Consider the following 13,958-nt stretch of genomic DNA (forward strand, 5'->3'; position numbering starts at 1 on the left):
CTTCAAATAACTGTTTCCATTGTCATTCCCAAGGAAGGCATCAAAAACTGTCCAGTTGTCCAAAACTATGCTTAACTGTCCCCCTTTCCCCCAGCCAGGCTGAAGGACCATCTTGATGTTATCCTCAGAGACACCTCTTTTCACCATCCTCAAATTTTGCTCCCTCACATTACCCCTCTGCTGTCCTATCTCCGATGTTGAAAAGTGGTATGTGGTGAGAAAGCAGAGACAGAGTATGTAAAACTAACATAAACAGACAGAAACAACTACTTGGAAATGTTGGGCTGTGAAAGGGAGAAGGAAATTGGGTCTGGAGTAGGGTCAAGGAAGAGTTTTTGATTTGCTTTTTAAAGCTGAAAATGACAAGAGCAGGTTGGCATGGGGTTGACTCACTAGAGGCGAGGTACTAATTATACAAACGAAAGGGAGATCCTGAAGGATGAAAATCCCTCAGAAGGAACATAGAACCTACAGCCTAATTCAAATAAGTGTCCTTTGATTAAAAGCTGGAAATGTCTGCCAATGTAACAGGACAGAAAACAGAGGAAATGTCAGGTACGGGTGCAAGCATGTTTGTAGGTGGATGGAGGGCAAATGAAGAATTTTATAACTCATATTTTTAGTTATTCAGTCACTAACACCTTTCAGTGAAGAAAGGTTTAAGATTATTAACTCAGATTAAAAAGCAACCAGAGGATGGGGGAAGATACTGGAAAAGAAAAAGTTGAGAACCATTATGTGTTCTGCTTTCACTTCTTCCCTCATTCCCTCATAAATCCCTACCATTCAGGTTTTTGCCCCCACAGTGCTGCCCAGACCACTTTTCCCACATTCCCATCACTATAAACTCAGCCCTGGTCAGAGCTGAGGTATCTGCAGAATTGGAGGTAGTTAACACTCCCTCCTATTTGGCAGACATTCCTCTAGGGCCGTCCAGGACACTGTGGTCTCTCAGCTTTTGTCCTACATCGCTTGACATTATTATTTCTTAGGTTCCTTTGCTGACTCGTCCTCTTCTTCCCAAACTATGGATACTGGAGTGCTGCTGGACTCAATCCTTAGGCTTCTCATTCCTTTCTATATTCATTCCTTTGGTGTTTTGAAAAGCAAGTGTATGCTGACAACTCTCAAATATATCTCTAGTCCAGGATTATCCCCAAATTCCATTCTCCCAAATATCTATTCTCTGTTTCCATTTAGATTTCTAATAAATATATGAAAAATTAAAGTCTAGATTTCTTCCCACAAAAACTATTTCGTATTCTGCCTTCCCATCTCCATCTATAGGATCCAATCTTTCCTTTGCGCAAGGCCAGAAACTTCGGTGTCAGGTTTTATTCTTCTCCTTCTCTCATAGTCCCTATCTCTATTAGAAACCCTATTGCTGTAGATTTAAATATATATGTAGAACATGATTGTTTGATGTTTTCTGTTCTACTGGATAGTGCAATAGTTTTTTCTCCTCTACCCTTGCTTCACTATGATTCATTTTTAACACATCAAAGAGAGAGATCCTTTTCAAGCATAAGTCAGATTATGGCCCCCTTTGGCTGAAAACCAGCAGTGCCTACACATTTCCTTTAGATATAAACTGGAGTCCTTACAAGCTCCTGGGGGGGGGGGGGGGCTCTATGATCTGGTCTCCCAGCCCTTCCATCACTGCTCCCCTGCTTTCGTGCTCTGCTCACAGCAGGCCAGCTCTGCCTGCTTCCTTGCTGTGCCACGAATGTGCCAGACATGGTCTTGCCTTAACACATTTTGTCCTGTTTTCAAATAAGTTATACCACTTTTTATAGTTTCTAGTTCCTTGTAAAATTTTGCAAGCTTAACTTTTATCTGAGAAAAAGCATGGGTAAGTATGACTGTTTTCAGTCTGGTTCTAAGAAAACAAATCTCTGGATTCCCTGTGCGTGTTTTTTGGTTGTTCGTTATTTCTGGTCATTTTCACTCACATTGTCGGACCTCTCTGTGTGTCTGAATCTGATTGTGTGCTGGATATTCTACTTGGAAGTTTATTTATAGAAATTATTTGAGGGCTCAGATGATATTATCTTACTAGAGAGAGCCTTTTCTTTGCTTCTATCAGGCATCAAGAGCATTAGCAAGGAAGGATTACTTAATTTAATTTGATGTTTTGGGATGATTTTTTTTCTAAGCAATTGTTTTCTATGATTTGAGGCAAGCCTGAAGACTATCTGAGGTCTTCTAGATCAGTCTTCATCCTGAGCCTCAGTCTATTCTTGGTGGGTCGTGGATTCTGACTTTTATGTCCCTATACCTCTGAGACAGTCAAGAGTTTGGATCAGCTTCTCAAGCAACTCAACATTGTTTACAAACAGCTTTAGGATAAAAGTCAGTCTTAGATCCTTGACTCATCTCTTTGGAGTCCCATCTTCTCCTGGTCTTGCTCCCAAATTCTTTTTTTGCTTATTAGCTCATTGATATTTTTAATAAATAATATGTCAATATTGTTTTAAATATTTTACCCAACTTTTTGTCTATTTTGGAAAGGTTGCTTTAAGTCCTTGAGCCACCATTCTCAGAGGTGGAAATCCACTTTGAGAACTTTACATTTGTTCCATCTTGTTGAAATGCTCTTTGTTTCAATATGTACATGTCCAGCTCCCTCACTTCCTTCAAATCTTAGCCTAATGTCACCTTCTCTAGATTGACCATCCTATTTGAAGCTATAAGTCCTCAGCGCTCTTGACCTTCTTAACATCTGGGATGTCTAAAAGAAATAAAGTGTTTAGCAGAAGCAAAGATTTTCTCTGAAAGAATATATTCCCCTAGGCTTCAAATTGTTTCTCTTCTTCTTTTTTTGTTGCATATTATATGGTATAATATATGTATGATTTACTTCCAATGCACAGTGTAATTTACTTATTTATTATTTTATTATTTATCTTCTCTTCTGCTAGAATGTAAGCTCCCCAAGGACAGGGCATCTTTGTCTGTTTTGTTTAGTGATAAACTGAAGGATGTAGAAAAGTTTCTGGCACACAGTAGATATATAACAAGTATTTGCTGAGGAGATGAATGAATCAAATAACCCATCTCATTTCAAAAAGTGGTCCTACAAGAGGAAAATTAGGGGCTTACAGGGCAGTACTGAATGCTCATTTGAAGTTGATGACCATTAATTTATAATGAAATCAATTAGCTTGGTTGAGAGAGTTTCCCCACAATGTTTTGCTTTTCAGGTTTAGAGAAAAAAGATGATAAGGTCCATTCAGGGTTGTTGTTTTCTTTTCTCTATCTCTCTCTTTTTTTTAAGGTAAGTTTGTCATAAGGAGAGGGGGAGGCAAGAGAAATTAAGATGTTAAAACAATTGAGAATATGAAATATATGTAAACTAAGAGGTAACACTACAATGAAACTGGTAAAAATCATTGATATTGAAGTCTCAATGAGGCTAAAGGAATGTTGTATTGGGGACATTTGAGAAGTGAATGGGAGATAGAGTTCTTAGAGTAGGATGCTCAAAATTGAAATTTCATAGTTTTCCCATTTTATTTGTGAAGGCAAAGTCTAGGAATGATCCCGAGAGAGGATGAGTGAAATGACATGGACGAGAATACCTTTGGAGTTGAGTGGCTTAAAGAAGTGAGAGGATAGAGACTTCCATGTGAATTTTGAAAATGGCAAAATCACATAAGGGGCCATTATGATCCATGAATGGATGTCATTAGTAAATATGGGAAAATATACCAGAAAGCTGATAGATAATAACAACGAAAAGAATCATGAAATGATATAATTTAATGAAATAATTTTCAAAGTAACAGGGGTTTGTGTAGAAAAGAGAAGAAGAATGGTTAGAAAGTCTTAATAGCAAAAAAAGGTGAACACTTATCCCAGAAGTCGAATCTTTCAGTATTTCTATAGTTATTTCAGTAGTCTAATTATTTTTCTTTTCATACAGATGCCTACAACTCTTCCGAGAGCAGCTGGTCGAGAAACTAAATATGTAAGTCCCTTCATCATGATACATACTGCTTTTTTAATGGATGCATGTGTATGCTTTGGAGGGAACGCAATTATACAGTCATTAAAATTGAATTAGTTGATATTTTTCATAAGTGGAAAGGGGTAGGATGGTACGATTCACCCAGATGTGGAAAATCAGGTTATGTCAGGTAAGTTTATTGAATAAATTCCTTCTTAAGTGAGGTCTAGTTTGATTAGCTTGGCTAAATAAAATGGAAGTCCAACACCTGCTTTCTGTCTTTCTAATTATCAAAGCTTATATGACACTTTCATTTTTGTAAAGGTTTATTGTGCTTATTATAAAGGAGTCAAATCATATACTTGAAACATTAAGATTTGTCAGTTTCCAACAGGATGGCCAGGTTAGTTGGTTTTGACTGGTTTGTTGCTTTCTTTTTCATTTAAATTATTGTCAAATAAACCAATTTCCACTTATGAGCAAAAATAGATTAATAAGTGTGCAGATACAGATTCAATTAATTATACAGAGCTGGCTCTGAATGCCCTAGGAGCACACACATGGCCCCACCCCATTTTCACTCTATTCACCTCATAATCCATTGTGTGGCCAACTTCTGCTTCTGATCAAATATCTTCAATAGAAACAACATTTTCTCCTAAGCAAGTGTTTAGTTTTAGTTTGAAACAAAACAGTACATTATGTCTTTTAGGTTATACTTTATATCTTCTGATATGCTCTTTTCATCACCATTGTCATTATCAAGAATACATTCTTATTAATTTCATGTTTTGTGACATATCTTCTTTCCAATTTATGTATTTCGGTCTTTATTTGGATCTCCCTGAGGCAAATAATAAACTGGATGGAATCACTGAATTTTATCACATTTAAGAAATGATGTTTAGAGGGTAAGGGTGGGAACACTGCTTAAAGTTTTTTCCTAGAAGCTTTCACTCTTTTGTTTTTATCGGAAGCCATTTGGAGTAATACTTAAAAGAGTAGAGACATTTAGTAGGTCGTACCCAAGTTTAAATCATAATGTGGCTGTTTGCTGTGTGATTCTGGAAAATCACTTAACCTCTCTATGCCTTAGTTTTTTTCATCTGTAAAATTGGGAAACTAATCATTGCCTGATGTATGATTCATATTGGTTAATGTATGAAAGGCCCTTGATGTAGTCCTGACATACAGGAATAAATAATAGTTCTCCCCCTTCTTCCTCTTATTTTCCTTTGCTTTTCCCTTCATCTACGCTTCCCTCTTTTTCTTCCTCCTTCTTATCTTGGGAAGAGTAGAAGTGCCATGATTTAGTGGAGTTCCTTGATTCTGAAGTTGAATAGAAGAAACGAAAGTTCCCTAAAGATGTTTCAATACTTTCTGTGACTAATACGTGCTACAAGAGCCAGACCCAGGAAAAAATAGCTGCGAGTTTTTGCTCTCTCATCTTTTGCACCTACTCCTATCTGTCACCAAAGTGCCTCTGATGGAGACTCATTCACAAGAAGATGGGAAGGGGCTGATACTTCCTCTCACCCCTCCCTGGGGGTGGTTGATTTGGTAGCAACTGGAAAAATTCTGGAGCGGCTGCTTCAAGCTCAATAGTTAGAGTTTATTTCAAATTATTCTTTGAATAATTCGTTATCAGACTTAATTAAAGTACGTTAGCATTTGCCCCAAACTTTGTGAGAGCATTTGAGTCATTCAAAGTTAACACTGAATCATCAAATAGATTTAGTATAGATTAGACCAAATATGAACTCTGATTCAGATAAGATTTTTGACTTTGATTACATTTGGTTTCTTGAGTGAGAAGCTTTATTTTTTACTTTCTCTTACAACATGACATTTGAATTCTTCTTTGTGAGACCTCAAATATGTCCATGTCTTTTGGAAGACTATCAAGGATAATTTTATGGTGAAATGTAAAACCCAGTTCTTTGGTGCCAAATCATAGGGAAATCACACTTCTAAATACTTGGCTACAGTTATTATATTTACTGAGTGATGTCTGATACATTTATTTTGAGAAGAAAAAAGAGTGAGATTTTAGAGCAGAAGTCCACTTCAGCTATAAGCATTAGTCTCATGTGAACAATCTATTTTAATACAGTATGTTCTGATTTTAAAAGAAGAATGAGAGTAATATTTTCTTCTAGAAATTCTAATATTCATATTGTCTGAACTACAAGATACCTTACCTTAAGTGTGACTTGAATAGCTTTCACTCAATTAATTAATTGATTAATCTTTTACTATATTTTTCTCTCTTCCTCTCCCATGGAAACTCAAAAGCAGATCTGAGAAGTCTTTTCAGTATTTCACCACCTCTGTTCAAACTTTGAAGGAAGTAGACATCTTCGCAGTATATATCTGCTGGGACTTGGTGTGTCATTGACTGTAGAAATTCTTAGATTTGATTAGAAAACAGGGATCCACAGTATACCAATTCCTGCACCACAGAGGAAAAAAGAGGAGACTTAAATGAGAGCCAGGAAAAAAAGTATTGTAATATTTGAGGATATCCTTGACAGATTAGCACAGGCTGTTCAAAATCCCTATCTCTGGGGGCTCTCTGAAAGTACAGTATATAATCTATGAATCACAACTGGTAGAAAACTTAGAATTTTCTAACTAGCTCTATTATTCACTTTCCCACTTTTGTTCATTGATTCAACAAATATTTACTGAGTGTCTACCATGTCCACTCACTGAGGAGTCACTGGGGTGAGGGATGAACCTAATAAGGTCTCCATTTCTGCAGCTTACAATGGGGGAGACAGTAAACAATTACAATAGTAAATGAACAAGACACTTTCTTACAGAAATTAGAGAAGAGCTGGCCATAGAGCTGGTTGACGTGTAAGCAGACTTACCAAGTTGCTAGTTTTCAATGTATCTGTATTATCTATTGGATTTCCAGTGTTCCTGGGATGATTATAATGGTTTTATTAAATAACAGGAAATTGTATGACTAATTCCTCTTTCTGGAGCCTTTGGTAAAATGCTGACTTTTTTCTTATGAAAAGAAAAGAAAAGAAAATGCAAAAACAATTAGTTACCTATTCTTATTCTTTTTTGCACATATTGTTATATCTCACATAGTCTGTTTTGTTAGGATAAGCCAGATGCAGGAAAAGTACCATCAATTCAGTCTAATTAAAGTCGAAGTTTTATTCAATTCATGGTATATTTGAATTGCAAGTGATTTTAAAGTAATTTAATTGAGGTCTTCTTAAGTGTAATAGAATTTAAGTGAGGCTAACAATGTGGTGAGTAATGGTGATCTTCACTGGTCACTTATAAGACTGATTATATTAATTTATCATCAATACTCCACTCTGTTGTTTTGAGTTCTTACCTTGCAAATGAGGTTTAAGTATTTCATTTAACCTTACACCAGTCTTATGAGGTGGGTATTACTATTTCAAGTTCTTCATATGACAAAGGAGGAAACCAAGTCTTAGAAGTCAGAGTAGGCAAAACCCAACCCAGGTCTCCCCCAGGTCAAAGCCTTTGCCATTAATAGTTGTGTGAGAACTACAGAAGATATGGGAATGGTTTGTTTTCCTTAAATACTTTATCCATTAGTATTATATTCTGAGTCTAAATTATTTCTTCATGCTCAGTAACCTTCAGTCTAAACTGAATAATTACATATTTGGTGGCAATATCTAAAATGATGTTTATTATATTTCTAACATTTTAAATCACTCTATAATAAATTAACTCATAATTTATCAGATAATGTATAAGAGTGATTGTTTCTCATGACACTTACTTTTAAAGAATTTCTTTCCCCTTATGTAAAGGAATGAATTTTCTATTTGAATTTCTATTTCATTCTATTTTCACTCTATCATATTTGGAAGGGAATGTCATTTATTCCCTTGCATTATACTTGTCTTTGTAAATATTTATTTCTCATTAACTACTACCAGTATAAATTATTTCATTCATGTAATTCAAAACCCAGTATGCTTTATTAATAAAGAGCAACCTCAAAAAATAAGGCAAGTATTAGACCTATTACTAATTTATCAAAAAACCCTTAGTTGGAATTACAGTCTGTAGATAACAACTTACTTTATAGACACTCTACATTGCATGAGTTACTTTTAAGTGGCAGATAAATAGCAGAGACAGGCCTATTGAAATTATGTAGTAAAGAGGTAAGATCCCATCTTAATGAGCTTGATGGACAGAAAAATGTCATAACAATAAATGCATATTGCTTTCAAATTATCACAAAATATTAAAAAATGTGTCAAACTTTATTAATAATATCCCCCTACATATATATATGAATATGTGTATATATGTATGTGTGTGTATATATATATACATACACACATATATATATAATATATGCATACATACAGATATTCAAGTAAAGGTCACTGTCTCCAATTTAAGCAGTTTATACACTCCCCTGTTGCTATGCTTGGCAATATCTCTGTGCTGGAGTGTTTCAGAGGCACTGCGTGCTAATGTAGTCCTAGATCTGAAGGTAAGAGGAGACTTCAATCCAGATCTTGGTCCAGATCTGCTTTCCATAGGTTGCGACCAGAGGTTGAGTTACGGAAAGAGTTGTGAACACTTTAAACAAGAATTCCACTCTTCTGATTATTCTCGTTTATTTCTTTTTTTCATTGTTCAGAAATATGTCTAAGACCTGCTTATGTGAAAGGGGATGAGGAAGGAACTGAAGGTAATTATCTGGGTTCCGCTAAATGAAGAGGAAGAGAAAAGATGTAATGAGAGACTCCTCATGCCTTGTACCCTTCTCATCATCATTTTAGACTTTACCAAACGTGAAGGCACCATATTTCAGCCAAACTTTCCCTTGATCTAATATTTTATCTCCTCATTTGCACATATAAACAATGGCTGTCACTGGTCACTATGCCCACTCATTCTGTCTCCTGGTTCATGACAAGATGGAATCATCGTTCTTTAGCATAAAGACTCAAAGTTTTAAAATATTTTCAAATCTACTTTTTGTATTTAGGCCTTTTGGGGATATATTACTAATTTATAAAATGTTTTTCAATGAGGTAGACAGGGTAATGTCTATAGATCGTGAGAATAAACGACAAGAAGCAAGAAAGATATGATGCCTCATAATATATTGTTATGGGCTTGGTGCCTAACATTCTTACTATTGGATTCATTCTTTTGCATTCATAGTGACTTACGTACAAATAATAAGAACACTTGCTAGGTTAAGGGAAAGATGGCGTTTTATCATTTCATGTTTCTTCAACATCAGTCTCAGCACTCAATGATTATTAGGTGCTCAGTTAATATTTTAAGCTTTGTCTTTCTGCCTGGGAGAAGTAACATAACTCAGTTAACACATTATTGCTAATTAGAATTCTTTGAGCCGTGAGAAAAGGAAGCTCAGGAAAATGAGTCAACAGAGAAAAGGTGGAAAAAAAAACTTTAATGATATTGAACTGGCTGTCATATTCAGGTGGGAGAGATGTGACTGCTGAAAGGGAAAAAAGCAAGCCAAAAGTGGAAGTGTAGAGTGCAGAAGGCGAAAGCAACTGGAACAACTGGGTTCTGTTCCAGTCCCCAAGAGAGTGTCTGCTAGCATGATGCCAGCCAAAAGGACATGTGTCAAGAATGGGGGAAAGCTGCACATGGCAGGGAAAAACAACGTAGACAATGATTAAGGAGCTTCATAGTAATTCTTGTTCCTCTAACATCAAGTCTTTGGAACAGGACTGTTCTTCAAAGCTGGTTTGGCACAGTGGTGGCCCTGTAGAGCAATTTATTTTTCAGTGGATTTAAAATTCTCCTTTCTTTCCTTTGTCTTTACCTCTTTGGCTTTCCATATAATCTAGCTTTTTAATAGATTATTTTTGAAGTAAGAAATTTTGACTTTCACATTTTTTTTTACTTCTCGTTGGTTTCTAAGCTTTTTAAATGATGATATATTGATTAACACGGGTCCTCCTTTCTTACATGTTCCTTTCCTTTCTTTTGTGATTGAAATGATGTTAAATGCCTTAGAAAAGAGTATAGGATTTAGTTTCACACAACAGCCATTCTTATACTCCTCTGTATTGCTGTTCCTCACAGTTAGTATTAATGTGGATAGACACGAATGACTAAAATCTTTAGTGTTATTCAAATCCAATTTCAAGTTTAGTCTTAGGAACGTCAAAGTGCTTCTCTACCTTCCTTCACTAACTGACAAGCAGTGGTTCAGATAGAGTAGCTTTCTCCCACCTTTTGCTGCTCCAATCTCAATTCACCAAACAATCTTTCCTCACATTTAGGAAAATATTGCTACAAAATTAATAACATATTTATAGCTATAGCATTTAATAAACCCTGCTACCCTGTATTAGGCAAGCAAAGTGAGACTTCTCAAAGAGCTTGACGTGATTGGGTTGGTTTAAAGAATCTGGTTATATTCATAATACACATAAGCCAATATTCTTTTTCTTTGGTAAAAGATCTGCAGTGGCTTTATAAATATTTACGCCACCCTGAGATTCACATTTAATGCTGTCCTTTATCTGGGAATAGTTTCTCAAAAAAGTGATATGAAATCCATTGTATAAGATAAAATAAAAATGGAATTGGGATGTCTAAAGTATCTTATTATAATGTTATAATTCCCAGTGAAGGAATCTTGGGGACTTATGGAGACTGGTACAAAGATATTTGGGTTTTTTGCCCTCATTTAATTAATACTTTTCTTGAACATTTAATCTTTTTTCCCCCTCTAATAGTTTATTATTTAGCACAACATACTAATAAACATTAGTGTTGTAGTTAAATTGTACAGATTCTTTGTTTTTAATGTGTAACCCTATTGAGATGAAAATTTCAGTCAAGATACTCACATTTAATTCAGCATATGTCATAGAAGCTATTAATTTAACTTAGGGGACTCAGAGGGAGTATTGCATTCACTATTGCAATAACGAAAAATTAACTAAAGGGAAAAAAGGAAGACTTTAGAGGACATGATTATTACTCACATTAGGAGCTTAAAAACAAAACTCTGGGTGGACTGATTGTGATGGACGTCCTGAAAGAATGCAATTTTCTGCAGCACAGAATAGCCATAAACCTTGGTGCATGCTAACCACTAACCTGGCCCCAGCAATTAGACACGGGGAGCACTTAGCCAAGACACCCTGCTGCCGTAGAGCAACCATGAATGGCAGCAAGCAGTGATAGTCCTTGTGAAGAAAGGCCTGAGTCAAAGAGCAGAAAACAAACAATACTGGGCACAGTGTGAGAAGGACCGCAGGTGCCTCGTCCTCATGTTTGGTGATTCATGCTTCTATATACTTGGCAATACCATAAGAACCACTAAGCTCTCAGTTTCCAGTTATCATTCATATCTCAGAAAGTAAAAGAATATTGACACACCTATAATAAGCCTTGAAAACATGTAATTTCAAAAAGAATACAAATGTTTTAGGAACACAATTTTATCATATGTCAGCCAAGTCTATTTATAATTAAGTGTTTGTGTTTTGACCGCTTCCCATCAAAGTTGAAGGTGGAGTTGATGTGGAAGCTCAGCTTCCCATTTAAATGCAGAAAGCCTGATAAAACACAGTTATTAAAAATGTTTAGGTAACCCAATGTGAAGTAAAGGAGAGACTTGTGACTGCCAGGAATGGAATGGGAGTTCCAAGTGGGAGTGTTAAGGAGAAGCTAAAGCTTTGGTGGAACATGGGCACATCAGAACCTATGTGCCAGGAGCCAGGAGCTCAGATTTTAGCTTTCACTATTTAGTAAGTCTAAAACTTGTAAGTGAATCCTGTGTGTCCATGCAGGAGCCCAGAAGGCCACACTGGCCATGAAGCATGGAATAGAAAGGGTAAAATCCTTCTACCATCTCACCCTACACTTTTGGTTGGTGAAAGAGCCACCCATGAGAAAGTGGATTCTAAACCTCTGGAACCTGAAGATGTGGGGATTTACCACTTTTTAAGTTGAGGAATATTAAGGTGATGAAATAAAATGGAAGCCCATGAAACTCCTAGGATTCCCACAAGGACAAATGTCAAATGTACTGTAGGCATGCTTTCCTAGCCCAAGGCTTCTCAGACACATATAGAAATTACAAGCAAGGTTATGCTGACTGAAGATGAGCTCAAAATAAAAAATCAATAACCATAAAAATGATTAAAGAACATCATGGAGGAGAGGGATGAGGGAGAGTCAGCTGATACAAGAAATGGGAAATTAAGCAATAAGGAATTTAGGAAAATTTGAAGTGAATGTATAGATATGTTAAAAATGTTAAAATAGTTAAAAGGAGTTATAGATATTATAAGAGACATTTGAAAAAGAACCAAGTAGAACTTCTAGAAGTTAAAATAAAGTCCTTAAAACATAAAATTCAATTGTCATGTTGAAGGTATTGATATACAATTGAAGAAAAATTAGTTAACTGTCAAGTTTTTATGTGGAAACCATTCAGAATGCAGCCTAAAGGGATAAAAAATATGAAAGGAAACTGATGGAAATTGGGGATGGCTTGAGAAGACTAAATATATATTTAATAGAAGCTTCCTAAGAGGAGATGAGACATATGTGAGAAAGGCAATATTTGAAGAGGTATTCATGGAAGATTTTCCAGAATTGAAGAAAGATATGCATACTCAGAATGAAGGACCATACCAAATCTCAAAAAAGATACATAAAAAGAAATTCACCCTCAGATACATCATAGTGAAATCACAGAATGTCATGGAGAAGAGTTTTGGGTTGTTTTTTTTTAAGATTTTATTTATTTATTTCAGAGGTAGAGAGAGTATTTGAGTTGGGGGAGGAGCAGAGGGAGAGGGACAAGGAGAATCCACTCTGAGTGCAAAGCCTGTTGCAGGGCTCAATCTCAAGACCTTGAGATCATGACCTGAGCCAAAATTAAGAGTCAGACGCTTAACCGACTGAGCCACCCGGGTGCCCCATGGAGGAAAGTATTAAACACTAACCAAATGTGAAGACAGACGATCCACCAAGTTAGGACATTTAGACTGACAGCAGTGACAGAAGCCAGAGCTAGTGCGACAGTGTCTTCAAAATGCTGAGAGATAATAACCATGAACCTAGAATTGTATGTCCAGTTGAATTCTCATTCAAGAATGAGAACAAAATGAAAACATTTTCAGACAAAGTCCAAGAGAGCAGGGTGTGAGAGAACTACCACTGCATTTACTTTAGTAAGTAGGAAACTAATCCAGATGGAAGGAGTGAATTTCAGGAACCAAGGAAGAAGAAATGATATTAGCCTCCACCTTAATTGATTTGTTTTTGTTCCAAAATCATGAAAATTTTGTTATGCTTTCCTTCATATATAAAGATATTTTAAGGAAAAAAATCTGTTTTTTTGTGTCAGTTTGCCATAAACAAATTTAAATATCCAACAATGCTGTTATGTTTAGGTAAAATGTGGAGTAGATACAGAGACTGAAATATTATGTCTTCTTGAAGAATTTTTGATGTCTTGTGATAGTGCTTATGTTAAGATGTTAAGGAAAAGCAACACATAAAACATCGTAGTCACTATTAGGTGTGGTTTATAAAAATACATAGGAAAAATATCATAAGGCAATGTACCAAGTATGTTCAAATCATTTTTTGATGGCATAATGATATTCTCCCTTTTACCTTATACTTTTCAAAATTCTACAGTGGACATGTATTCTTTAATAATAAAAGAACTTCAAAAAACTTAAAAATATAGATATTTTATTAAATTATGAATTTCACTAAATAAACATCATGTTTCTAATTTTGCAGGCAAACCTGTCCTCACCATCCTCTACAATATCTGACAGTCAGCTGGTATGTATACTCTTATTAAGTCGTGGGCCTACTTTAGAAAATTCTGATCTCTTAAGACAGCTTTGTCGGAGGGAAAGTGATCTGAGAATAAATGTACTACCTATATTTGCTTATTTGTCTAACAAAAGTTACTGGTGCTTTACTGAAGCTGTGTGGTGGTGGTTTTGCAGCTTGCAAACAT

The 13,958-nt window shown here is 35.7% G+C and overlaps 1 protein-coding gene across 24 annotated transcripts in view; it reads left to right on the forward strand.

Annotated features, from left to right (window-relative positions):
- Window positions 1-13,958, forward strand: part of MLIP (muscular LMNA interacting protein) — a 240,849-nt gene that overhangs the window by 165,694 nt on the left and 61,197 nt on the right. For all 24 annotated transcript variants that reach the window (XM_057303877.1, XM_057303878.1, XM_048219721.2 and 21 more), the window contains 2 exons: window positions 3,926-3,970; window positions 13,733-13,777. In XM_057303877.1, the coding sequence (XP_057159860.1) occupies window positions 3,926-3,970; window positions 13,733-13,777 (90 nt within the window). The remainder of the gene's footprint in view (window positions 1-3,925; window positions 3,971-13,732; window positions 13,778-13,958) is intronic.

The sequence above is a fragment of the Ursus arctos genome, unplaced genomic scaffold (genome assembly GCF_023065955.2).
Source record: "Ursus arctos isolate Adak ecotype North America unplaced genomic scaffold, UrsArc2.0 scaffold_29, whole genome shotgun sequence".
Lineage (NCBI taxonomy): Eukaryota > Metazoa > Chordata > Mammalia > Carnivora > Ursidae > Ursus > Ursus arctos.